Source organism: Xenopus laevis, chromosome 8L (genome assembly GCF_017654675.1).
Source record: "Xenopus laevis strain J_2021 chromosome 8L, Xenopus_laevis_v10.1, whole genome shotgun sequence".
Classification (NCBI taxonomy): domain Eukaryota; kingdom Metazoa; phylum Chordata; class Amphibia; order Anura; family Pipidae; genus Xenopus; species Xenopus laevis.
The window spans coordinates 121,440,915-121,468,856 of record NC_054385.1 but is presented as its reverse complement, the minus strand read 5'-3'; the positions used below and the strand labels follow the sequence as shown (position 1 = coordinate 121,468,856).

The following is a 27,942-nucleotide window of genomic DNA, read 5'->3' as shown; positions in this document are numbered from 1 at the left end:
GGCTGAAAATCCATGCAGACCAGGATATCTTCTAATTTGAAATGGGACCTTTGTCATTGACTTCTACAGGACCCCAACAGCTTGCAGATGGAGTATTTTTGGATTCGGACTTTTGCCAGTCTCGGGGTATAATAAATTATGAAAAATTAATGTTTTTTGAGGGTTTTATAGTAAAAAAAAAGTTTTTGACATTCGGACTTTTATAAATAACCCCCTAACCTTAACCGGTACATGGGGAGACGTATATTAAGTTACATTGCTTGAAAGACAATAATAAAATAAGAACTATGGATTATTGATATGTTCCAATTATTTTACATTTATTCATACATTAAATGAGGAACAAATCAGAATATATATTCTTTTTCCAGGTGTAACCAGCAGGTGTCAATCTTCTTGTCAAAGTTTTTGCCTTCTAGAAATATTTTTCTTTAACTATTTATATATTTGATATTAGAAAGTGGTTTAAGATGTAAATATTTATTTACAAAGACTGAGAGGGATGTAACAACGGAAGCACCTTTTGGTAAATAAATGTAACAGTTATGAATAAATACATAGGAGAATATTTGCCTTGACCCGTGACCATATCTTTGCCAATCTGCACACATTGTTTGTTCATGAGAATTCTTCCAACACTCCCTTCCCCAGGGTAGAACAGGGAATAGTAGAGGAAACCGTTTGTAATAAAATCTATTGTTCTTCTATAAAGTATCGGTGTAAACAGCATTGCTTTTAACTACTCTTTCTTTTTCCTGTATGTCAGCTCTGGGAATATATCCAAAAAAGCCCTAAGAGAAAGAAAAGACTATCATTAAGCTTCTGCATTAAATTGCAAGCTGTAAGGGACAGGGAATGTGTTCTACATAGCTACTATATGTATTGGAATGCTAGTAGCACTATATAAAGATATTGAAAAGATATAGATACAGTCAGCATCAGACATTGTTATTATTAATAACACATATTTATTCAGCACCAACATATTCTGTAGAGCTGTACAAATAATAATAATACGTATAGCATGCATACAGTATTATGCAGTGTTTATCTACTTTGTTACATAGTAAGTTATTGTAGGTGGAAAAAAGACACGTCCATTGAGTTCAACCTATTATGTCTATATAAAATCAGCCTAGCTTCATATAAGAAGTAAAAAAAGCCCCATCTGAAGCCTTTCCAAATTGCCAAAAATGGCAATCAGACCAGACCCAGGATCAGCTTTCTACTAAGAGCTATTTTCAATAACCCTGTATTTGCTAATCCAGCCCCATAAAGCAATCTAATGTATCTGGCCATACGCTGCTCAGTAGAATCCAAACACAATCCAATAATCATGATCCAGTTATTGGTCCAGACCAGCAAATAATCCTGATTTGACCCAGCACATGAGTGGCCAAATATCTGCTTGTTTTATAACTTAAAAAGAGTCACTCTTTATGGGGCAGATTTATCAAAGGTCACATTTTAGTTATGCAAATTTTTTTTACTCTAATAAACTCAAATGTAGTCACAACTCGAATTGGAGTTTACTTATGAAAAAACATGGTCTAAAATTCGATCGAATGTTAAGAACCCGGAAACTCGAAACAAATTCGAAAAAAAAACTTGAATGTCAAGAAGGCTATCAACATCTTCAAATTGGTTAACTTATTGGGTCAACCTCTGCCATTGACTTGTACATGAACTTGGCAGGTTTTAGATGGCAACCTATCAAATTCGAGTTATTTCCAGGGTAGGGGAATGATAAATCTCGGATTCGAATTTGCTTTGGTGGTTTTAAGATTGAAATTATGAGTTTTGACCAAAAAACCAACTCAAAAATTAGAATTTACCATTTGAACCTTAAATTTAGCAAATCTGCCCCTATGTGTTTTGCCAGTCAATGGTACTCCTTTCAGTAGAAAATTAACCAGTGTTTCCAAGTGTCCATCTAGAAAGGCTTTCCTTTCAAACAAATGTCCAATTCCAAAACATCCAATGTCTACTTGACTTTTTGAGTTTAGCCTTGGAGGATCCTCTTCAGTGCACATTAACTACATTAGTAGGTTTTACTGATCGTGCAGACCAATCATCTTTAGTAGTCAGCAGTCCAGAAGGAGAGAAGAGAGGTGATGATGAGGTTCATAACATTAAGTCCTTCAGATCAGCGCTCAAGCATGTCAGGAATAATGGAAGACATATGAGATCTCTGGTTGTACTGAGAAAATAAAGAAAGTTTAGGATCGTAATACAGAGGCATATGTACTTTGTCATCTTTAATGCCCCAAACATTTAACCCTTTAGGATTGAATTATTCTGTTTATTTTACTATGTTAGGTCTTAGAGAACTCACCTACTTATAGTCAGTTAACACAGTCTTAAGGCCTTTCCATTTCTTGTATCGATCCATCAACTATGCCGAAAAGGGTAGTCCCCTGTACTAAGCACAATCTGCGCTAATAAACCCATAACTTTGTTCATAACTTATTATTCTTTGCTAAGGAGAATTCCAACAGAAATATTGACGGTATACTTCCCCTTAATGTATAGGGCTCATGCTGAACATAGTTTTGTTTTACATTGTTTTAATTCAGAAATATCTATGGTTTTTGTTATTTCTGACACCAAAAACACAAAAAAAAAACGATTTCTGTTAAGCACTTCCTGTCACTTTCGATGAGCAGAGAAGTATCTGATAAAACTAATTACCAGTCTAATGAGAATCCCTTTGATAATGAACTGTTCAAAGGATCTTGTTTAGGCAAGGGTGGGGGGTTGTTTGGGGAGAGGTAGGACATTTAGGGGGAGATTTATTAAGGTCAAATAGTGAACTAAAATTTTCAAATTTGTTTTGGTGTCAAAATTCATGCATTCAAATTTTAATCCCTCAATTCGAATGTAAATTCGAATTTTAGATTTATCATACCTCGACCATGGAAACAGTTTTAATTTGAATTCGAATATTCTCCACCTAAAACCTGCTGAATTAATTTACAAGTCAATGGCAGAGGTCTGTTGACCCATTTGAAGATGTTAATAGCCTTCCTGATATTCAAGTTGTTCTCGGAGGAAAATTCAATTCGAAATTTGTTCGTATTCGAATAAAATACGAATCTAATTTTCGGGTTGTTCCCATTCAAACTAATTTTAGACAATCACATTTAAATTTATTAAAGAGAAAAAAATCACATACATTTGAAATTCAACCTTTGATAAATCTGCCCATTTGTGAAAAGAATCGTTATGATGGCACACAATTGGGAAAATATGGATTTTTATGTTTACTTTTATTAAAAGAATAAGCATTCTTCACATAAGTTTAATTTATCGCACTCTTTTTTTAGCAAAGGTTTTTTTAGTTTTATATTGTCTCTGTAATAAATTGTTACAAAGGTCATTTGAATACTAACAAAAACATTAAATGCAATCAGTTGGCAACCAATTGAGCCAAGCAACAAGCATTTATTAAAAGCCTTGTAACTTTAAACCAATATCACCCACCATCCCACTCAAACTGAGAATGCACATTTTTGTAAAATTATTGTTTTTAATAAGTGTCTCACCTTGGTATAAACAACTAGATCAGGTTTCACTTTTCTTTTCACCCTGAAGGTCTAAGCTCATCATATATTGTGTGGACTTTTGCCTTGGGTGGCTGCTCAGATCTTGGTTTAGTTTCAATTAGATTCTACAATATAATATTACATATAGATCAATGATAATCTTGCTCATGACATATCTCTAGCACATCCTCATGTATCATATCATATATGTATCACACACATACACACACACACACACACATGTATTTTGTATCTGGCAGAATACACTCAAAAGACCTAGAGGAAGGAGACAAACCACTTATATATTATGTATATATATTATATATATAAATATATAATATTTATTTTTTGCAATCACAACATTGACAATAATATTTCAAGATCTAATCGAAACTAAGTAAAAACAACTACTCTGCTTAACTTAACATGACACATGGGGGCAGATTTATCAAGGGTCGAATTTCGAAGTAAAAAATACTTCGAAATTCGCCCATCGAATTGAAACACGTTCTTTTAAAGAGACAGTACTTCGATTATCGAATGGTCGAATATTCAAACGATTTTTGAATCAAAGTCGAAGTAAATTTGAAGTCGTAGTATCCTATTCAATGGTCGAAGTATCCAAAAAATTTCGAATTTCAAATTTTTCGAATTTTGAAAATTCCCTCAAATTCACTTCGACCCTTGATAAATCTGCCCCACGATGTTTCTTCAGGAACAAATACAAAGTTAATACAAATAGTGTCCCTTTAATTATGTAGCAGGAAGGTAAAATTCTCTCACATTCCTCAACCACTAGAAATTGGTACTCATAGAGACCCAATAGGAATCATCCTGCAATTTTTAGACCAATAGGAGAGGATGCTGGAAAGCTCCCAAAGGAGTTTGGAGGAGAAGACCCCTTCTCCAGAACTGCTTATAGCTGAACTGATAAAGGGCCAAGAAAAAATGCCACCTTGTGGGGAGCACCCTCAGCCCAGGAAGAAATGGCAGCAAGATTGTGAAGGTGGTGGGAGCGTGTACCCCAGTGAAGAAAGCTATCCTGTTTATAATAAATATGTATAATATGTATAAGGGAGATTCGTGGAGGCAGGTTGACAGTCTATGAAGAGTGATGACTCTTGGGGGTTTGTATTGATGTGAGCCTACGGAGGTGCCCAGCACAAATTCTTCACACGGATCCTGGTTAATTTGAAAACTAATTATTTTGGATTTCCTTTATTATGTTGAGTTTAACTAGAGTACAATTAAACTTTTTTATTAAAAGGGGAGTTCACTACTGACCCTCCTTTTAGTATAGTTACATATGAGCTTATTTTAAGAGTTAAATATCATCTGTTATTCAGAAACCCTTTATCCAGAAAGTGCCAAATTGCGGGAAGGCCATCTCCTACAGACTTCATTTTAATCAAATAATTGAACATTTTATAAAATATTTCCTTTTCCTCTGTAATTCAACATTACCTAGTACTTGATCCCAAATAAGATAGAATTCATTCTTACTGGAGGCAAAACCAGCCTTTTGGGTTTATTTAGGGGCAGATTTATTATGAGCCAAATAGTACATTTGAATTTTCAAATTTTTTTTGGTGTCAAAATTCACACATTCTAATTTTAATCCCCCGATTTAAATGTAAATCCAAATGTGATATTTATCACACCTCGACCATGGAAACAATTCTAATTGGAAAATTCGCCACCTAAAACCTGCCAAGTTAATTTATAAGACAATGGCAGGTCCGTTGAGCCATTTGAATATACCTGTATAAATTGCCTTTCTGACAATTGATTTTTTTTTAAGAGGGAAAACTCAATTTGAATGAGATTAGAATTTTCGGGTCGGGGCTATTTGATCGAATTTTGAGATTCAAATCTTTTCTTAAATAACCTCCCATTTGAGTTGTGAGTATATTCAAATTTATTCGAGTAAAAAAAAATCACATAAATTCGAAAGTCGACCTTTTATAAATCTGCCCATTAATGTTTACATTTTTTTTTAGTAGACAAAAAGTACGGAGATCCAAAACCCCAGGTCCTGAGCATTCTATAATAGGTCCCATGCCTGTATTACTGTATAAGCTAATGAGCAAGAAGATCTGGTAAATTCAACACAGTGGTATCAACATGGGCTCAGGTTGGTTTCCATTTCAGCACTCCCCACTGCACTCGTGGTTGCTTTTGTAAATAAGCCTTCTTACTATTGTTTCATTTGAATAATTATTCCTTCTCTGATATGAACCTTTGGACTTTGCCTCTAAGAAATGTTGTTTTCATGTAACCAACTATTCAATTATCTTTCTTTCTCTTCTGGTCTACTTTGTGGCTCAGTATTCTGCCAATCTCCAGTTTATACGTTACAAACCTACATGTGACTCCTGAACAAAATAGAACAAAATGAGTCATTCTGGTTAAGGAGCATGTGCTTGGCAGCAAGTATGAGGCATCGCTTGTTACTCACACACTTCACAGTGGTTTCAGAACCAGTGATTTGTAAATAGAAACACCAACTTTATTACTAGACAAAGTAGGCAACAAAGGTATTTCGCTTAGTGCACAGAATATTTACTATAGATCAGTGATCCTCAACCAGTAGCTTGTGAGCAACATGTTGCTCTCAAACCCCTTGGATTTTGCCCCCAGTGGCCTCAAAGCAGGTGATTATTTTTTAATTCTAGGCTTAGAGGCTAGTTTTGGTTGCATAAAAACCAGGTGTTCTGCCAAACAGAACCTCAATGTAGGTTGACAATCCAAATAGGGGCTACTAAATGGCCAATCCCAACCCTTATTTGGCACCCCAAGAACATTTTTCATGCTTGTGTTGCTCCCCAACTCCTTTTAGTGCTGAATGTTGCACACAGGTTCAAAAGGTTGGGGATCCCTGCTATAGATGATCATATAAGAGCACTTTCACTTGGACATTGCTCACAATGCAGGTGTCCAGCCTTGGAATACCAGAATTTCTTAGTCTGCATCCAAGGGATTTCCCTGGGGACTTCCCTGAGTCTTACCCACTGGAAACCTACAGTCTGTGGAGCTTCCCTACAGTACAGTCTCCTCATTGGAACACACAGCTGTTCTTTCTAGCTACCATGTTTAACGCATGATGATCAGTACCTATTTTACTTACTGTAGAAACAAGATTCTCCTTATCATAAAGGTCTCCATATCTAGATCACCCAGAAACATCTAACCTCACTACTTCTGCTGTGGAATCCCCTTTCATAAATTAGGAAATACCCATAACATCCATGGGCCAAAATGGAGACATCTCTCCAGGATACAGTTTGCACTACAGGGAAATTTCCGACATTGGGATTTGTGGGGGGGTAAACACTTTGCATGCCCTACACTGGAACTGTATATATAAAACAATAAAAGTGCTGCGGTCGATAAGGAACAGACAAACGTTGATAAGGCTGAATATAAATATGTGACCACAAAACATTTTTCTTACCAGATCACTAACATCCTGAGGACACTTTTGCACAACTGCAAATGCAGGTTCTTTACATTTAACTTCCCGTGTAGATGGAGCAGGTTCTATAAAACGAGATAAGCATCTGATGAACATCCTTTGTGCACTGAAAAACCACAACAGAGACGAAAGCACAAGTTTCTTATATTGTCCTGCATGTCAGGTTGTAGAAAAGGTGGGTTTTTGTCAATACAGGAAGACTAAGAACCTCATGTAAAAGGAATATATTTTCTATAGATTAAAGATGTCCAACTTGTAGCCCTCAACCTGCTCTTGAACCACAGCACCTAGCATATCCTATCTATTTAATAGTGGTTGTTTTAAATCTTCTTTATTACTTATATAGTAGTTGACTAGGATTTTCCAAAATGTTAAACCTCGAAGCAGGGGGCAGAGATAAAAGGAGTCAAGTCGTGACATAAAAGGGGTGGGTTGTGCCATAAAGGGCCTGGGTCAGATATAAAGGGAAAAGCTGGTGACAAAATAAGGCAGGGTGATAACACACGGGAGCATTGAGGTTTGATTACATGGAAGAGAAAAAGTAAGAATGGGGGCTTGAGTGGGCAGGCCAGGGACTCCAATTAAATGTATTACAAATTTCATGCTCTTCAAATAAGAAATTTTAACACTACACCGACAAGCCCCACTATGCTTTAAAATGCAGTGGAAAAGCTTTAGCTTATAGAGTCTTCTATGAACAATGTAAGTTTAAGGAGCCAAAGATACCAAATTACATTGTCACCATAGGTATTACCCTGTACTAATCACTTTTCAACTGGAAAAATGTGGGCACAGTTGCCCTTTAAACCTCTTCTAAACCTGAACACAGATTTATGTTATTAACCCTTGCTTTTGTGCTTTAGCTAACTGTTCATTCCGATAAGGGAAAAGCTATGTACCGTATATACTCGAGTATAAGCCGAGTTTTTCAGCCCCCAAAATATGCTGAAAAACTCTACCTCGGCTTATACTCTGGTCAAGCGCAAAAACGGTCGCCGGCGTCTAAGAATAGTCGCCGCGCCTAAGAATAGTCGCCGCCATCCAAGAATAGTCGCCGGCATCCAAGAATAGTCACCAAGAATATTCGCCGGCGTCCAAGAATGGTCGCCGGCTTCCAAAAACGAGACGCCGGAACCTCCAATGGGAGCAGAAACCCTAAATTTTTTGATTGAAACTTACCAGAAGCTGCTGCATTTCTCACCCTCGGCTTATACTCGAGTCAATAAGCTTTCCCAGTTTTTGGAGGTAAAATTAGGTATCTCGGCTTATACTCGGGACAGCTTATACTCGAGTATATACGGTAACAAGAAAGCAAACATAGGCAGGTTAGCTACAAAGAGTACAGTAATAAATTGTAGGGTTATAATGGATTACCTTTTCTCCTTGTCTTCCTTCTGCTTATTATTATGCCTGCAGCTAATGGTAGGAGTAAGATCACAACAGCTGCCAACAGGAAGATATAGATACGGTGATGAGCACTGTATTCTGTCATTAAAAAGACAGAAAATTAAAGAAAATTGCAAAAAAGCCATTTTAACAAACATGTTATTTATGTTCCTTGTGTGGGACCTGGATTAAATTAAGTGCACAGATCACCTACATTTTAGTGTGTTGCAATATAGACCTAATATGTCTTATTAATTTTAATTTTGTCTGGCTTCTATTGACCTGATTTGAAAATCCCATGGCCCAATACACATCTCTCCGGACACGTTTATGTATACCACTATCTTGATCAAATAAACTTACCACCAATATGACCAGTTTGAGCAGGAATCCACTCATTTGGTAAACAGATGCTATTGATTGTATAAATTTTGCAAGTTGTATTGATAATTTAATTAACATGTTTCAAAATCAAACTAAATCTTTTGAAATAAGTATCCCAAAAGAGCTATGATTATATCAAGCAATTCAATCTTATTAAATATTTGCAGAAACCTATCTGGGGTACCTAATGCTCCTTAGATATTTAGGCATACCCCCCACAGTCAATGGAATGGAATGTTGCATTCTTGTGTTCAAACCTATTAATACATTATCATTAAGGGGGTTATTTACTAAACTTCAAATTAAACTGGTCAGGGTTTTTTTTTTTAGAACCCCTCAGTGACTTCTAATATCCTTCTCATTTACAGTAGGGGGTACATTATCCCTTATAATACATGAGTGATACTCAGAGTTCCCTGTATAACTCAGCCTGCAGCCTTGTGCCTTTATATGGTCACAGAACAACCCCTCAGTGACTTCTAATATCCTTATCATTTACAGTAGGGGGTACATTATCCCTTATAATACATGAGTGATACTCAGAGTTCCCTGTATAACTCAGCCTGCAGCCTTGTGCCTTTATATGGTCACAGAACCCCTCAGTGACTTCTAATATCCTTATCATTTACAGTAGGGGGTACATTATCCCTTATAATACATGAGTGATACTCAGAGTTCCCTGTATAACTCAGCCTGCAGCCTTGTGCCTTTATATGGTCACAGAGCCCCTCAGTGACTTCTAATATCCTTATCATTTACAGTAGGGGGTACATTATCCCTTATAATACATGAGTGATACTCAGAGTTCCCTGTATAACTCAGCCTGCAGCCTTGTGCCTTTATATGGTCACAGAACCCCTCAGTGACTTCTAATATCCTTATCATTTACAGTAGGGGGTACATTATACCATATAACACATGAGATTGACACTCAGAAGATTATTTACTAAACTCCGGTCAGGCTTTTTGGGGCAAAACTCAAATTTTTTGAGATTTATTAAAGCCCAATGCTGCAAAAAGCCTGAATCTGAAAATCCACCATCTCAGACCTGCCGAGGTTGTGTATAAGTCAATGGCAGAGGTCCCTATCCTATTTAGAAGTTTCTTTGGTCTGTGCTGGAATTAACCCGAAAATCCGACCACTTTGGACTTTCGGGCAAAAATCCGAAAAATTCTGGCTTTTCTGGGAAAAGCCTGAAATAATCGAGCAATTCGAGAAAAAAAACCATACAATTTGGGTTTTCGCTCAATATTATCAGGTTTTTATGGGAAGCGATTAAATCAAACTTTTCTAATAATACTGTATATAAAGTAAAGGTATGGGAGTTTGGTCCTGGTTTTTTAATTTAAATAATGAGATAAATTGGGATTTTAGTATTATTTTGGAGTGAAAGGCAATAAATAGAGCATCAAAGGTCCAACCTTGATCCAGTGGATAGAAACAGGGACATTGAGGAATCCCTACCTCCTTATTTAACTCCTTGATACTATGGGTTACTAGACCAAGTTTTCTGGGATAGATATTTAGTATATTACTGCCAGATGTCCTGTATTGAGTTGTGTAGAGTTAGACAATTGTATCTGAGTGATCCATAGGGAACAGTCTGTAAGTAGTGTACATCTTTATGGACAACATGATGACAATATACTGTAGTTGTATGACTTGTTCCATTAAATAAAATCCTAGATTCTTCCTTTTAACTCATTGCCAATTTTCAATGTTGTAATTAGATTACGACACAGAGACAATGACAACTCACCCAAAATCCTACATTCCTGTTGTATTAATAACGAGGCATTGCTATAAGACACTGGGTTCTTCACCAAACACAGAAACTCTGTACCCCACATTTCAGGTTGTAGGGCAAGTTCAATTGAGCTCCCATTTTTAGAGGGTTTGAATCCAAGATCTTTATACTTCTCTTTCCATTCCACGTGCAGTGAAGCGTTTATTGGAAGAAAGCAATGCAGGGTTAGATTGCACCATTCAGGAGATGTTCCCTTTATGGTCTTTAATATGCTCGGCACTGGGACGGGCTCTGTTAGGAAACAAAAAATTAACTGCATTAAATGGATATTTAAAATGTTCAGTTGTACACCTATGGAATTGTAATACATATATACATATAGCTTCCCCTTAAAACTGAAAGTGGTAATTGTCAGAAGACAATGTATATCCTCCAGATGTTATTCCAAATATATTTATCAGAGAACCAATGTAACCTTTAAAATTACACTGTATGGCCAAAAGTATGTAGGCATCTGCCTGTCCAACATCTAATTGCAAAACCAAAGGGATTACTGTGAAGTTGGTCCTCTTTTTGCTGCTAAAACAACATTTACTCTTCTCAGAAAGCTTTTTACTAGAACATTTAGGGGCAAATTTACTAAAGGGCGAAGTGGCTAATGCTAGTGAAAATTCACCAGCGTGATGTCATTTCGTTACGTCGCCGATTTACTAATGGGTGCTGGCTTACATTCACTAGCAAAGTGGACCTACTCTAGTGCTACTTCGCACCCTTACTCCAGGCAAGGTTGTGCTATGGCGAAGGGACGTAACTACGCTAATTCACCAACTTGTGCATTTTACTGAACGTAACGTCAGACTTTCCTTCGCTACCTCAGACCAGGCAAAGTGCAATAGAGTAGGCTTGCTTCAAAAAAAGTTTAAATTTTTTCTAAGTAAAACGCTGGCGTCTTTTACTTTTTTAAGGGTGATAGGCTGAAAAAGATCGGAAATTTTTTTGGGGGTACCCTCCTTCCCCCCTACATTTTCCTAACATATGGCACCTAAACTATGCAGTGGGCACATGTTTAGGGCAAAATAACACCTCTATTTTATTTTATGAAGGTTTCTCAGGCTTGTGTAGTGTAATGTATTTGCTGCTACATATACGTCCATTGTACTTTTACTTGGCGCCATATGAAAATTAGGCATCGCTAGCGTAACTTCGCTTTGCTTGACGAAGTAACGCTAGCGCAACTTCGCTACCTTTCGCCTCCCTGAGCGCAACTTTGGATTTTATTGAATTAGTGGCGCCCTGGCGAAGTGCGGTGAAGCCAACACTGGTGCAACGTTGGAGGTAAGTAAATTTGCCCCATGGAATTGATTGGTCTCCATTTATAAACAGTAAAGGAGGTTGGCACCTGATGTTGGACAGTCAGGCCTATCTTGTATTCATTCCAAGGTGTTCAGCTTGGTTGAGGTAATAGTTCAGACATGTTCTATCACAAAAAAAAAGCAGTTCTATAGGCCCCACTTTGTACATAGGGGCATTATGATGCTATAGCAGTAAAGGGACTTCCATAAACTGCAAGTGAAGTTGGGATGTTCCCTACACATTTTTTACATAACATAATAACATTTTGGGGGCACGCCCCTTTGTGAGAAACATCTGACACCACAATATTACATCACTTCAGACCTCATGTGAGCCATAAAAGTTAAAGTGCCTACCATAGACAGTGAGATGAAATGAGATTTTAATAGACTCTTGGTTTTTGAAAGTAATAGTTGCATGGTAGGTCCCACTATCTTCCATCCTCAGCTCTCTGATGGTTAAAGAAGTTCCATCTTCAGATGATTCAAGACGGTCGATTAGTTCTTCTTTCTTGACCGTTAATTTTGAGCGATCAAAACTTGCAATTTTGAAAATTTTCCCCCTGAATTCATGATGCCAGACAACATCTTCAACTGGATCCATCTGTTTCAAATAGTTTGACATGTGGATAGACTGATTTAAGAGTCCATTCACCTGGACCAGAGAAGGATAACTTTCTATAGAAAAAAGGAGTAAATATGGATTATTCTAATAAGGGCACTTAGTACAAATGTATTGTAGATCCTAAAGTGGGAAAAAATGTTTTACTTCCTTGTTTTGTGAACAAAAGTCCCGTGAATTCCTTTCCCATCCCTAATTTTCTCATGCAAATTAGGATTCAGATTTGGGTTGACCAGGCACAAGGATTCGGCTGAACCCTGATAAAAAAAAGCCCTAATCCTGGCCAAATCCCAAACTGAAATCCTGGATTCAGTGCATCCCTAGTTTTTATTAAAGGACAAGTAAAGTCTAAAATAGAATAAGGCTAGAAATGCTGTATTTTGTATACTAAACATAAGCATGAACTTACTGCACCACAAGCCTAATCAAACAAATGATTTATGCTTTCAAAGTTGGCCACAGGGGGTCACCATCTTGTAACTTTGTTAAACATCTTTGCCTGACCCTGCACATGCTCAGTCTGGTCTGGTCTGCTTAGGGATCGGCATAAACAAAGCTCCTTGAATTCTGCATGGCTGGGAAGTAAGGCAGGGGCTCCCCCTGCTGTTCATAAGTATGATTGTTTCCCTGCTCAGCAGTTAGGGACCCTCTGACAATTCCTATCCACAGCAGTAAATAAAGGAAGAATTTCACTGCATACAGTCAGGTTTCTTATAAAAACGGTACACATTTTTTAATTAAAGTATATTGGAGACAGGTTTCTTTTCCATTAAAGAGAGAAAAAATGGGATTTTATTTTTTTGCCTTTCCTTGTCCTTTAACAAAGAATGGGCAGCTGATTGTAATAAAAGGATTGGGGTAAAATACAGGGAAATTCAGGACAATGATCTCAAACAGAAGGCCAAAGTAACAATTGTGGTGGCTCAAGCTCAAAAGGTGGACTGTGGTCCAGTCAAGTAAACTACTAATACATGAAAATTATATGTATATATATCAATAAAATGTATTGGCTGCATATTTGTTCTGTAGAAGATATGGATTTGGAGGGACCTTTATTTTTTAACATTTGAATATTGAAAAATTCAAGAAGAACAAGGTGAAGATGTGCCATGTTCTTTAGTTTATACTGTGCCTTCTGAAAATAGTCAACAGTAAGTTTTTCTTGGACATGGAATTCTCTGGCAATATAATGAAAAGAGATTTGGGTTCGGTCCAAGGGGTATATATACTAAAGAGCGAAGTGGCTAATGCTAGTGACTTTTCGCCAACGTTACCACCCACAGGGTCATCACCAATTCACTAATAGGCACAGGCGCCAATTCGCTAGCGAACGGGACCATCACTAGAGGTCATTTGCACTCTATCACCAGGTGACTTTTCACTTTAGCAAACAGATGTTACTCCACAAATTTACTAAATTGCGGATTTTACTGAGCATTACCTCTTTCACCAGAGTTGCCTTCGCCACCTCAGATCAGGCGAAGTGCTATAAAGTAGCTAGATCTCCCTCAATCTTCACTTACATCATATCATGTGAGCTGAAAATGTTTTTTATGCTGGTAGCCCGTTTTTTCGACGCCGGCGCCCGTTTTTGGGTTTTTTCGGAAAAATTTTTTTGACGCCGGTGAATTTTTGCCGCAAATTTTTACAGGCGTTTCGCGAGTTTATTCGCTGGCGGCGAATCACGCGAATTCGCGCCTGGCGAATAAATTCGCCCATCACTACCTCCGTGTACTTGAAATGCCAGGGCCTATTTTGAGTCCCAATCCATCCATGCTTGTCTTTATTAAGGTTCCCTGGACATGTGTAATATAAACCGGTAACTTAAACCTTTTGCATCAACAGTTATAATAATTTATAAGTAACAATAGCGAAAAGTCACCAGCGTTCATTGCCCAGGACGAAACTACATATTAGTGAATTGGTGTAGTCGGAGCGAATTTGCGCTCGGCGAAGTGTTGCGATGGGTGCGAAATGGACGGTGGCGAAAATTTGCTGATTAGTGAATCTGCCCCTAGGTCTCTGCTCATTTCTGTAAGGTAGAAAAATGTACTGTTCACTGAGAGATCAGTGGTGAAGATTCCTATTTTCAGTTTTTTTCATGTTATGTGTTGATATGGGATCAGATAGGTGGCTTTCGAGCCACTCTTAAAAAGCATGAAAATGGCTTCTCATGAGTTAGCTGGATTGTCCCAGCAATGAACCTTAAAGGAGAACTAAAGCCTAACTAAAGAAGTAGCTCGAAATGTTGTACATTAGGTTCTGTGCTTCTGTACCAGCCCAAGGCAACCACAGCCCTTTAGCAGAAAAGATCTGTGTCTCCAAAGATGCCCCAGTAGCTCCCCATCTTCTTTTCTGCTGATTCACTGCACATGCTCTGTGCTGCTGTCACTTACTGAGCTTAGGGACCCACTCACAATATACAGTACACATAGAATAGAAATGTCACAATATAAGGCTGATTAGTAATTAATACACATAATTACTACATGGCAGCACAGAAACCAGTGCGATTAGCATCAGAATTTAATAATCAGCAAACCTGTAGCATCAGCTTATATTACAGAGGAAGCTCATTTTCTGCTGGATAATTAGTGACGAGCCCTAAGCTTAGCTTCTCAACAGCCAATCAGAGCCCACTGAGCATGTGAGTGTCACAGACACTTTCCAAGATGGTGACCTCCTGTGACAAGTTTGAAGTCCTGGATCATTGCTGCTATTGACAAGCTGAAACTTTAGCCTCGTGCAATAAGTTCATTATGTAAAATATGGGATTTTTACCCACATTCATTTTTGGGGTTTAGTTCTCCTTTAAGAGAAATATTCACCCATACACTGAGCTTCATTAATGAGTCCCTATTATATCAGCAGCGCGCTTGCCCACTGCTCCATCAATGCCAACTCTTAACCACCCAGAATGCTCCACCATGCAGTTTACTCCTTGTCAGACAGTGTCCAGTTAAATGACAGATGGGATGTCCGAGTTATACAAAAATGACCAGCTCACATTGATTTGACCTGATTATTTATTAACACACATTTATAAAGCACCAACATGTTCCCTAGGGTTGTACAATAAATAGGTGGATACATTGAACATACAGGATACATCTAAAAAAATATCAACCAAAATAAGGTTAATATCCTTAGATGGTAAGCTCTACAGGACAGGGACCTCCTTCCTACTGTGTTTCATACCACATGGCACTTAATCTATATGTATTGATACTTATTTATTGTTTTTTTTATAATAAAGTATGGGACCTGTTATCCAGAATGCTCGGGACCTGGGGTTTTCTGGATAACACATCTTTCCGTAAATTTGGGTCTTCATACCTTAAGTCTACTAGAATATCATGTAAACATTAAATAAACCCAATAGGCTGGTTTTGCCTCCAATAAGGATTAATTATATCTTAGTTGGGATCAAGTACAAGCTACTGTTTTATTATTACACAGAAAAAGGAAATCATTTTTAAACATGTGGATTATTTGGATACAATGGAGTCTATGTGATACGGCCTTTCCATAATTTAGAGCTTTCTGGATAATGGAGTTTACGATCCTTTTTTGATGCTATACATGGGTCAACAAGGAAAGGCTAACTTTACTTGAGGGTGATTGTATTGACTTACCTGAAACCCTGGTGCTCCTATCAGCAGAAAACTGGGGTTCTTCTAGCGAGCACCTCATATCGATTGCTTTCTTCTTCTTCTTTGTTCGCATGGGTGTGCGTGCACAGTAGCATGAAAAGCCGAACTTTAACGAAGAAGTCAACTATTTTGTTCTACTGCGCATGCGTCTGCCCCGGGAAATTTGAAGAAAGAAGAAGAAGGAAGCCGATCTCTCAGTGGTGCCCCCAGACTGATGCAGGTTTCTACTGATCGGAGCACGGCCCGGGGTATGAGGTAAAAATCTCTGTAATGCTACACATTTATTATACCCACTTTTTATTATTCCTCTTTCTATTCAAATCTCCTATTCATATTCTGGTCTCTTTTTCAAATAATTGCATGGTTGCTAGGGTAGTTTGGGCCCTAACAACCACATTAAGTAAACAGTAAACTAGAGAGCTGCTGAATAAAAAGCTAAATAACTCAAAAACCACAAATAATACAAAATGAAAACCAATTGCAAATTGTCTACATCAGGGCTGTCCAACTGGTGGCGGCCTGCGACCCCCCCTCCCATCATTCTGTGGCCCCCCCACATGCTGTGTCTACTTACCATATGTAAGATTTAAAAGATATCACTACAGAGATAAACTGGCCCCTGCATTGTTTAAACCTCAAATTCAGATTCTAATCCCCTGTATTGTTCACACTTGTGACACCTCTATTGTTCACACCACTGTTAATGTGGGTATGATCTTAAAAGTTCCGATACGGAGAAAAGACTCAAAGCCCAAATATAGCCAAAGCCGAAGTCCCGAAGTGGCCGACCCGAAGTCAAAAACAACCAAAACTGAAGACCTGAAGTCATAAAAACAAACAAAATTGAAGTACTGAAGCGATGAAAAGATCCGAAGTCACAAAAGGAGGCGAAGTTGAAGTCCTGAAGCCATGAGTTCAATTCTACTGAACACCAGTGTTTTTTGTTTTTTTTCTTAATCCCCTGGCCACCAATGTATTATTTTAATAATCTATAGGCCCCTTAATAATATTCTCTTGGGCCTCAATTTTTGTGTGGGCGGTGCCCAGGGTGGCCCGAAAATGTTGTTGCATGGGCCCGTGGCTTCTAATGGTGGCCCTGATTGTGTTTATGGCAACCTTTAGTCAAGGAGAGCAATATGGTGGAGCAAGTTATAGGGTTACATGTATATCATAGGTTTTAGGTTTTTACATTGATTTAAACCTCTTGTGTCCAGTCTGGCAGTGTCTCTAGAACACATGCGGGGTAATGTAATAAAAATCGCTAACGGAAAAACTATTCGCAATGCGAAAAGTTATGCCTTTGCGCGAACAAATTTTGCTTTGTGCGAATTTAATATAGCTTTTGCGAGCCCGGAAACTGTTTAGCGACCACTTCCGACAGTGAAAGACCATTTGCGAATTTTATAGTTTGCGCCAATGCGCAGTCAATGTAATAAAACTTCTTACTGAAAAAGTCGTTATGTTTGCTCCAAAAGATTACGCCACCTTCAAGCACTTCTTTTGAATGCGCAATTAAAATTCGCAATGCGCAATTAAAATTCGCAATGCAATAACAGTTTAAGGAACAATATTACATTGCGAGATGTGGATTTTTACAGAGGAATGTAATAAAAGTCGCAAAGAGCAAAACAATTCGCACCAATAAGACTAAAAATCCACATCTCGCAAAGTAATATTGTTCCTTAAACTGTTATTGCATTGCGAATTTTAATTGCGCACGCATAAGAAGTGCTTGAAGGTGTCGTAATCTTTTGGAGCAAACATAACGACTTTTTCAGTAAGAAGTTTTATTACATTGGCGCAAACTATAAAATTCGCAAACGGTCTTTCACTGTCGGAAGTGGTCGCTAAACAGTTTCCGGGCTCGCAAAAGCTATATTAAATTCGCACAAAGCAAAATTTGTTCGCGCAAAGGCATAACTTTTCGCATTGCGAATAGTTTTTCCGTTAGCGATTTTTATTACATTCCCCCGTTAGTCTTATTGGTGCGAATTGTTTTGCTCTTTGCGACTTTTATTACATTCCCCTGATGGTGTGTGAGATATGGGGGGAAGCAGAAGGAACAAGTGAGCTCATGATGTGTATACGTGTGGGTGTGTATGAGGGGCCGCAGTAGGGGGTCAGCCAAGGGGCTGCTAATTTTGAAATCTGGCACTTGTCCAGCTTGGACTCCTAAACTAACTTTTTCTTTTCTTTCTCACATGAAAAAAATCTTACATGATTTTCCATCCCCCAGGCACTGTGAATCATGCATTCTTCTTAAAACCCACAAAAGCTAAACACACTTTTCATTTTAGAATACTGCTGCAAATAAACAGTCTGAACTAGAAAAAGGTAGTAAAGAGTTAATGCTTTGTTCTCTCAGAAAGGCGGAAAGGCCCAGTCGGACTCCTCGTGGAATTCCCCAGTATCCCAGCCAGTCCAAACCTCGTTTGATTAGAACAATATCTATAATAACACACGCTTGCACAGCTCTAGTTTGTGGTTTGATAACATGAGTAATGAGCTGCTTCCCTCTATACGGTGACTACTTCTGATGAATCAGATCTAGACAAAATCATTTTATTAGGCCTCTAAATTTTAAATTTTATACTAGCTTAAATGCAATAAAGGGTTGTATTCTACATCAAGAAATATCAATCTACAGGAGTGGTTATCAGATTTTTACAGTTCAAACCTTCCTTGGAGGTCAAACCTTTGGCCCTCCCTTCAGATCTTGCCAATATTACAGGAAAATAATTGTGCCGTTCAGCCAAAGTCCCAGGATGTCTAGGACTTCAGATATCTCACTTTAATTAACCTAAAGGTGGCCATAGACTCCAAGATCCGCTCGTTTGGCAACATCGCCAAACGAGCGGATCTTTCCCCGATATGCCACTAAACTGCGTGGCTATATCGGGGGTAATTCGAACGTTCGGCCGTATGGCCGAACGATCGAATTACGATGCGCCAAGGGGCTCTGACGGGTCAGTCGGGTAAAAATCCAACCTTCCCGATCGATATCGTGGCCAGATATCGATCGGCAAGACCCGTCGGAAGCCCCCATACACGGGCAGATAAGCTGTCAAATCGGTCCAAACGACCGATATCGGCAGCTTTATCTGCCCGTGTATGGCCACCTTTAGACTTAATCTGGTCATAGGTGCAAAGATCTGGTTGTTCGAATCCTGGGACTTCCCCATCTCCAGTAGGGATGTAGCGAACGTCGGAAAAAAAGTTCGCGAACATATTCGCGAACTTGCGCAAAAATGCGAGCGGTTCGCGAACGGTTCGCGAACCCCATAGACTTCAATGGGAAGGCGAACTTTAACATCTAGAAAAGACATTTCTGGCCAGAAAAATGATTTTAAAGTTGTTTAAAGGGTGCAACGACCTGGACAGTGGCATGCCAGAGGGGGATCAAGGGCAAAAATGTATCTGAAAAATCTGAGAGCTGTTAGTGATTTCAGGGACAGATGATAGTAAGCTTGCTGGCTAGTAATCTGCTTGATACTGCTCTGTATTGGAGGGACAGAAGTCTGCAGGGATTTGAGGGACATTTTAGCTTAGGTAGCTTTGCTGGCTAGTAATCTACTGTTCTCTTTAAACAACTGCCATAACGTTGACCTTGTAGGCATTGTTTGCCCAGTTTTTTTGGACGCAGCCACTGAAGCACAGTTGCCAGAAAAAATATGCCATATAAATGCTGAAAATAGTAATTTTTCGCCATACGTTGACCTTGTAGACATTGTTTGCCCAGTTTTTTTGGACGCAGCCACTGAAGCACAGTTGCCAGAAAAATTATGCCATATAAATGCTGAAAATATAAATTTTTTTGGTTGCAGCCACTGAAGCACAGAGGCCAGAAAAATTATGCCATATAAATGCAGAAAATATGCATTTTTTTGGTCGCAGCCACTGAAGCACAGTTGACAGAAAAATTATGCCATATAAATGCTGAAAATATAAATTTTTTTGGTTGCAGCCACTGAAGCACAGAGGCCAGAAAAAATTATGCCATATAAATGCAGAAAATATGCATTTTTTTTGGTCGCAGCCACTGAAGGCACAGTTGACAGAAAAATTATGCCATATAAATGCTGAAAATATAAATTTTTTTGGTTGCAGCCACTGAAGCACAGAGGCCAGAAAAATTATGCCATATAAATGCAGAAAATATGCATTTTTTTTGGTCGCAGCCACTGAAGCACAGTTGCCAGAAAAAATATGCCATATAAATGCTGAAAATAGTCATTTTTTGCCATATACGTTGAGTCAACGTATGGCAAAAAATTACTATTTTCAGCATTTATATGGCATATTTTTTCTGGCCTCTGTGCTTCAGTGGCTGCGGCCAAAAAAACTGGGCAAACAATGCCTACAAGGTCAACGTCGTTGACCTTGTAGGCATTGTTTGCCCAGTTTTTTTGGCCGCAGCCACTGAAGCACAGAGGCCAGAAAAAATATGCCATATAAATGCTGAAAATAGTAATTTTTTTGGTCGCAGCCACTGAAGCACAGTTGCCAGAAAAATTATGCCATATAAATGCTGAAAATATAAATTTTTTTGGTTGCAGCCACTGAAGCACAGAGGCCAGAAAAATTATGCCATATAAATGCTGAAAATATAAATTTTTTTGGTTGCAGCCACTGAAGCACAGAGGCCAGAAAAATTATGCCATATAAATGCAGAAAATATGCATTTTTTTGGTCGCAGCCACTGAAGCACAGTTGCCAGAAAAATTATGCCATATAAATGCAGAAAATATGCATTTTTTTGGACGCAGCCACTGAAGCACAGTTGCCAGAAAAAATATGCCATATAAATGCTGAAAACATGCAGGGCACATGTGTTAAATTGCCTAGTCTCAACGCTGCCAACAGATTGCTTCCATTGTCACACACCACTTTTCCGATCTGCAGTTGGTGTGGGGTCAGCCACCGATCGGCCTGTGACTGCAGAGATGACAGGAGTACAGATCCGGTATGGTTTTTGCTTTCCAGGCACGTCATCCCCAAGACAGCGTGACAACGGCGTACCTGGCACATCGAATAGCCTAGGGGGAGCTGGGGGTGCACAGGTGTGGAGGAGGAGAAGGAGGACCCAGCAGCAGAGTAAGAAGAAGAAGAAGACGAGGTAGAGAGCGATGGAGGAGTAGAGGTGGTGGCAGAACCGCGTGCAATCCGTGGCGGTGACACCAACTCCACTGTTGTTGTTGAGCTACCCATTCCCTGCTTCCCAGCCATTACCAAGTTCACCCAGTGGGCAGTGTAGGTGACATACCTGCCCTGACCATGCTTGGAGGACCATGCGTCAGTAGTCATATGGACCTTTGGCCCAACACTAAGTGACAGAGATGCGGTAACTTGGCTCTGCACATGTTGGTACAGGTGTGGTATTCCCTTTTTAGAAAAAAAATTGCGGCTGGGTACCTTCCACTGCGGTGTCCCAATTGCTACAAATTTGCGGAAGGCCTCAGAGTCCACCAGCTGGTATGGTAAAAGCTGGCGGGCTAAGAGTGCAGACAAGCCAGCTGTCAGACGCCGGGCAAGGGGGTGACAGTCAGACATTGGCTTCTTACGCTCAAACATGGCCTTCACAGAAACTTGGCTGGTGGCAGATGACTGGGAATGGGAACAGGTGGTCAAGGTGGAAGGCGGAGTGGAGGGTGGTTCAGACGGGTCAAGGAGAGCAGAGGTAGAGCAGTAAGATGCTGGACCAGAAGGAGTGTGGCTTTTAGTTTGCCTGTTGCCTTTGAGGTGTTGCTCCCAAAGTGCTTTGTGCTTGCCGCTCATGTGCCTTCGCATAGAAGTTGTACCTATGTGGCTGTTGGGCTTACCAAGGCTCAGTTTCTGACTGCACTCATTGCAAATTACAATGCTTTTGTCAGAGGCACACACATTAAAAAAATCCCACACTGCTGACTTTTTGGAAGTGTGCGATCTGGCGGTAACAGTAGAAGTTGGCGGCATTGGCGGCAATGGCGGGTGCGTTGGCCGGCTGAACACAGGTGCCGATACATGTTGTTGCCCTACTGATCCCTGCGGGCTGTCCTCCCTGCTTCTTCTAAGTCTTATTCTCCTACTGCCTCTCTGACTCTCCGTCTCTCCATCTGAACTACCCTCCTCTTGCTCTCTTCTACTAGGCACCCACAAAACATCAATCTCCTCATCATCATTCTCCTCAGATGCATCAATTTCTTCTGACACATCACAGAAGGAAGCAGCAGCGGGGACCTCCTCCTCATCACTCATTATGTCCATCTCTATCGTGTTCTCTGCCAGAATTAAATCTGGTGTAAGGTCCTCATCTCCTTCATCTTCTTCTGGCAATAATGGTTGCGCATTACTCAGTTCAAGAAACTCATGGGAAAATAACTCCTCTGACCCCAGTGAAGAAGGGGCACCGGTGGTGGAGGAAGTGTTACGTGGGGTGGCCATAGCAGTGGAGGATGAGGAGGATGTTGTGGTAAAGTTAGAAACGGTAGAGGATGGGGTGTGCTGTGTAAGCCAGTCAACTACCTCTTCAGCATTTTGGGAGTTCAGGGTCATTGGCTTTTTAAAACTGGGCAATTTGCTAGGGCCACAGGATTGCATAGCAGCACGGCCCCTAGCACGGCCTCTGCGTGGCGGCCTGCCTTTGCCTGGCATTATTTTTAAAAAAACAACAACAACAACAAAAACTCAGTTGGTTTTTCTGGAAACGATAATACACACAGCTAGATGGCGGGTTGAAGAAAACAGTGTGCAAATAATGCCTACAAGGTCAACGTATACACTACTACAGCGGTGGATACGGATTACGTAAAATATATTATGGCTGCTTGAAAAAAGTCACTCCGGTGTTTTTTCTGGAGACGGTAATATTATGGATATTTAGACAGAATGTGAACAAGGTCACACAGCTAGATGGCGGGTTGAAGAAAACAGTGTGCAAATAATGCCTACAAGGTCAACGTATACACTACTACAGCGGTGGATACGGATTACGTAAAATATATTATGGCTGCTTGAAAAAAGTCACTCCGGTGTTTTTTCTGGAGACGGTAATATTATGGATATTTAGACAGAATGTGAACAAGGTCACACAGCTAGATGGCGGGTTGAAGAAAACAGTGTGCAAATAATGCCTACAAGGTCAACGTATACACTACTACAGCGGTGGATACGGATTACGTAAAATATATGAATGCTGCTTGAAAAAAAGTAACTCAAGTGGTTTTTCTAGAGACGATAATATTATGGATATTTAGACAGAATGTGAACAAGGTCACACAGCTAGATGGCGGGTTGAAGAAAACAGTGTGCAAATAATGCCTACAAGGTCAACGTATACACTACTACAGCGGTGGATACGGATTACGTAAAATATATTATGGCTGCTTGAAAAAAGTCACTCCGGTGTTTTTCTGGAGACGGTAATATTATGGATATTTAGACAGAATGTGAACAAGGTCACACAGCTAGATGGCGGGTTGAAGAAAACAGTGTGCAAATAATGCCTACAAGGTCAACGTATACACTACTACAGCGGTGGATAAGGATTACGTAAAATATATTATGGCTGCTTGAAAAAAGTCACTCCGGTGTTTTTTCTGGAGACGGTAATATTATGGATATTTAGACAGAATGTGAACAAGGTCACACAGCTAGATGGCGGGTTGAAGAAAACAGTGTGCAAATAATGCCTACAAGGTCAACGTATACACTACTACAGCGGTGGATACGGATTACGTAAAATATATGAATGCTGCTTGAAAAAAAGTAACTCAAGTGGTTTTTCTAGAGACGATAATATTATGGATATTTAGACAGAATGTGAACAAGGTCACACAGCTAGATGGCGGGTTGAAGAAAACAGTGTGCAAATAATGCCTACAAGGTCAACGTATACACTACTACAGCGGTGGATACGGATTACGTAAAATATATTATGGCTGCTTGAAAAAAGTCACTCCGGTGTTTTTTCTGGAGACGGTAATATTATGGATATTTAGACAGAATGTGAACAAGGTCACACAGCTAGATGGCGGGTTGAAGAAAACAGTGTGCAAATAATGCCTACAAGGTCAACGTATACACTACTACAGCGGTGGATACGGATTACGTAAAATATATTATGGCTGCTTGAAAAAAGTCACTCCGGTGTTTTTTCTGGAGACGGTAATATTATGGATATTTAGACAGAATGTGAACAAGGTCACACAGCTAGATGGCGGGTTGAAGAAAACAGTGTGCAAATAATGCCTACAAGGTCAACGTATACACTACTACAGCGGTGGATACGGATTACGTAAAATATATGAATGCTGCTTGAAAAAAAGTAACTCAAGTGGTTTTTCTAGAGACGATAATATTATGGATATTTAGACAGAATGTGAACAAGGTCACACAGCTAGATGGCGGGTTGAAGAAAACAGTGTGCAAATAATGCCTACAAGGTCAACGTATACACTACTACAGCGGTGGATACGGATTACGTAAAATATATTATGGCTGCTTGAAAAAAGTCACTCCGGTGTTTTTTCTGGAGACGGTAATATTATGGATATTTAGACAGAATGTGAACAAGGTCACACAGCTAGATGGCGGGTTGAAGAAAACAGTGTGCAAATAATGCCTACAGGGCAAATAATGCCTAAAAGGTCAACTTATACACTACTACAGCGGTAGTAAAATAAAAAAAAGTTAAATAAAAAAAAAATGAATATTAAAAAAAAAAAATTAAAGTTGGTGCTGCTGAACTACTAGGAGCAGCAGATTAGCACACCAGTCCCACTCCCCAACACTGCTAGACTAATAGCACTGGGCTCTTATAGTAGTAGTAGTAGTAGTAGTAAAACAACAAAAAAATAAATAAAAGCAGTCCTTACAAGGACTACTGTTATTGCAGCAGTCAGCAGATGAGATCAGAAGCAGGACAGCTGCCCACTGCAGCTACATACAGAGCACTGCAGTAGAAGGTAGATTACTAGCCAGCAAAGCTACCTAAGCTTAAATGTCCCTCAAACCCCTGCAGACTTCTGTCCCTCCAATAACAGAGCAGTATCAAAACGATTACTAGCCAGCAAACTTTCAACTGTCCCTGAAATCACTAACAGGCAGCAGCTCTCTCCCTACACTATCTCTTCAGCACACACAGGCAGAGTGAAAAAACGCTGCAGGGCTTCGGTTTTTATAGGGAAGGGGAGTGGTCCAGGGGAGAGCTTCCTGATTGGCTGCCATGTACCTGCTGGTCTGGGGTGAGAGGGCAAAAAAAAGCGCCAACAATGGCGAACCCAAAATGGCGAACGTCGCGCGACGTTCGCGAACTTCCGGCGAGCGCGAACACCCGATGTTCGCGCGAACAAGTTTGCCGGCGAACAGTTCGCGACATCTCTAATCTCCAGACCTGCCACTAACCATTCAGATCAAATAAAGTAGTAAAAGAACAGATCAGCCCATGTTCTGCCCCTGACAGCAATCGTACGAAAGTTATGTCCAACAAAGCTAGTGACAGTCTCCCACTGAAAATCATCCGATCGGCAATACACGCAGAGATATTATCGGCAGCCGACAGAAATCTTTTCACCTGTCCGATCGACCAAACGAATGATCTTCGTGGGACGAAAAATGTCAGGACTCTCCACACACGGTCTGAAAATCGTACAAATCGAGGATTCGTACGATCGGATCTTTGCGTCTATGGCCAGCATTAGGCATTCAGGCATATCTAGGAGAACAAAGGGGAAACCTTGTAAAGGTATGGTCACACCTGGAGATTTGGGGAGATTTAGTCGCCTCTTTTTTGAGGCGACTAATCTCCCCGATCTGCTTCCCCCTGTAGTTCGGGGAGATTAGTCAACCCAAAGAAGAGGCGATTAGTCGCTGGGTGACTAAATCTCCCCGAATCTCCAGGTGTGAACTTACCCTAAAAGGTAAAGGTATCGGACCCGTGAATGCGCTGGACCATCTTTTTGTAATTTGGATCTTCGTGCCTTAAGTCTACTAGAAAATCATGTAAACATTAAATAAACCCAATAGGCTGGTTTTGCTTCCAATAAGGATTAATTATATCTTAGTTGGGAACAAGTACAAGCTACTGTTTTATTATTACAGAGAAAAAGGAAATCATTTTTAAAAATTTGGATTATTTAGATTAAATAAAGCCTATGGGAGACGGCCTTTCCGTAATTTGGAGCTTTATGAGTTTGCAGATAATGGATCCTATACCTGTATAACATTTGTAGCAGTTCGTTTTCATTGGTCCGGTGTAGTCATAACAAACAAAGCGACAATCTGATTGATTAGATTGAGGGTGTTATTATATTCACCCCCAAACTCAACTGTGTCATATAATAAAGGGAATCTGGATGCTCGAAAGATTCAGTGCACAGCACCCAACACTGTGTTCATTTACTTTACGATTTCAAGCCAAAATAAATAAATAAATAAACACAGTGATATTGTATAAATATTAGGAGTGCTACAGATAGAAATTTAAACAAACAGTTTTTAATTTCTTACGGCTTCCTATTTTCCTGTATTAATAATTAAGGTACATTTTACTTAATGGAAACTAAGCTGCATAAACCCTTATTGGTGCTAAAGCTTCTTTAAATAGGGTGTTGCACTTAAAACCATTTTACAAGAAAATGTCTTTTTAAGCACTGACCAAATATACAATGTAATCTGCTGGCTTCTGCTACATTATTTCAGGAGTCAGAATCCAGCAGTGCAAGTGCATGCAAAAGACTAGACAGATGCTGCTTTCCATAGGAATTAAAATTATGAATAGCATCAAAACAATTACATTTTTTTTAAACAAATGCATTTTGAAAAGTTTCCTAGAATTATGTTTTATTATTGGTTTTCTAAAGTATTGAAAAACATCGGGAAAAGCTCACACATTCCAGAAAGTAGTTTGCCACTAAGCACGCCCATGCATTTTTTTTTCATTTCATATTTAAAGGGTATGTAATACCCTGATAAATATTACATTTAATATTATATTAGATGAAAGTCACAGGAGTTATAGATTCTGTATCGATTCTCTCTCCTAAACTCTGCAGAAGATGTCACTTTACAAATCAGTACAACATAGGGGTAAATTTATCAAAGAGTGAAGTTCCGCCACTAGAGTGAAATTCCGCAGCTCTCCATTCATTTCTATGGGATTTTGAAAGGCGTATTTATCAATGGGTGAAAGTGAAATTTCACCCTTTGATAAATACGTCTTTAAAAACCCCATAGAAATGAATGGGAAGTGGCGGAATTTCACTCTAGTGGCGGAACTTCACTATTAACTTCACTCTTTGATAAATATACCCCATAGCCTTTATTTATATAGCACAAACTTCTCAGTTCTGTCCCTGCCCCAGTGGAGCTTACAATCTAAGGTCCCTATTACATTTAGATAGATTCAGTTTTATCATGAGCCAATTGACCTGCCTGTGTATTTTAGAGAACAAAAGGGAACTGCTATACATAAGGCAAACACAGACTCAATTTCTCTGAGTAGAACTGAACCCAGGACCCTCATGCTGAAAGGAATCAGTCATAAAGAAATAGAATGTTCACTTCCAGTCTGTAACATTTAATAAACTCTCGATTTAACCCTCTATCTCTATAATGACAATGATCTTTGCTGCACCCGTACAATTAATATGACCAAACACACAAAACATAGGGTTAATTCAACCAAATAAACCCGTAAATATTCTACTAACCTGATGGAAGGAGAGCGAGGGAGAGTGATAGGGAGAGCAGCAGCTCAGCATACACTGCCTGCATGTTGTACGGATGGTAGAGAGACACTG

General features: G+C 39.4%; 1 protein-coding gene across 2 annotated transcripts; it reads right to left on the bottom strand.

The window, feature by feature from the left end:
• Positions 1-286: 286 nt before the first annotated feature.
• On the bottom strand, positions 287-27,942 carry LOC121397193 (SLAM family member 5-like). Of its 2 annotated transcripts, none has more exons than XM_041573523.1 (7): positions 27,853-27,942; positions 12,248-12,568; positions 10,551-10,829; positions 8,395-8,463; positions 7,000-7,085; positions 3,546-3,670; positions 287-2,200 (listed from the first exon to the last, which is right to left on the bottom strand). In XM_041573523.1, exons 1-6 carry the CDS (start codon positions 27,914-27,916, stop codon positions 3,584-3,586), a joined length of 906 nt encoding a protein of 301 aa, XP_041429457.1. In that variant the 5' UTR covers positions 27,917-27,942; the 3' UTR covers positions 287-2,200; positions 3,546-3,583. The 2 variants fall into 2 exon arrangements, with proteins under 2 accessions (XP_041429457.1, XP_041429456.1); XM_041573522.1 differs by having other exon boundaries at positions 290-2,200; positions 8,395-8,505.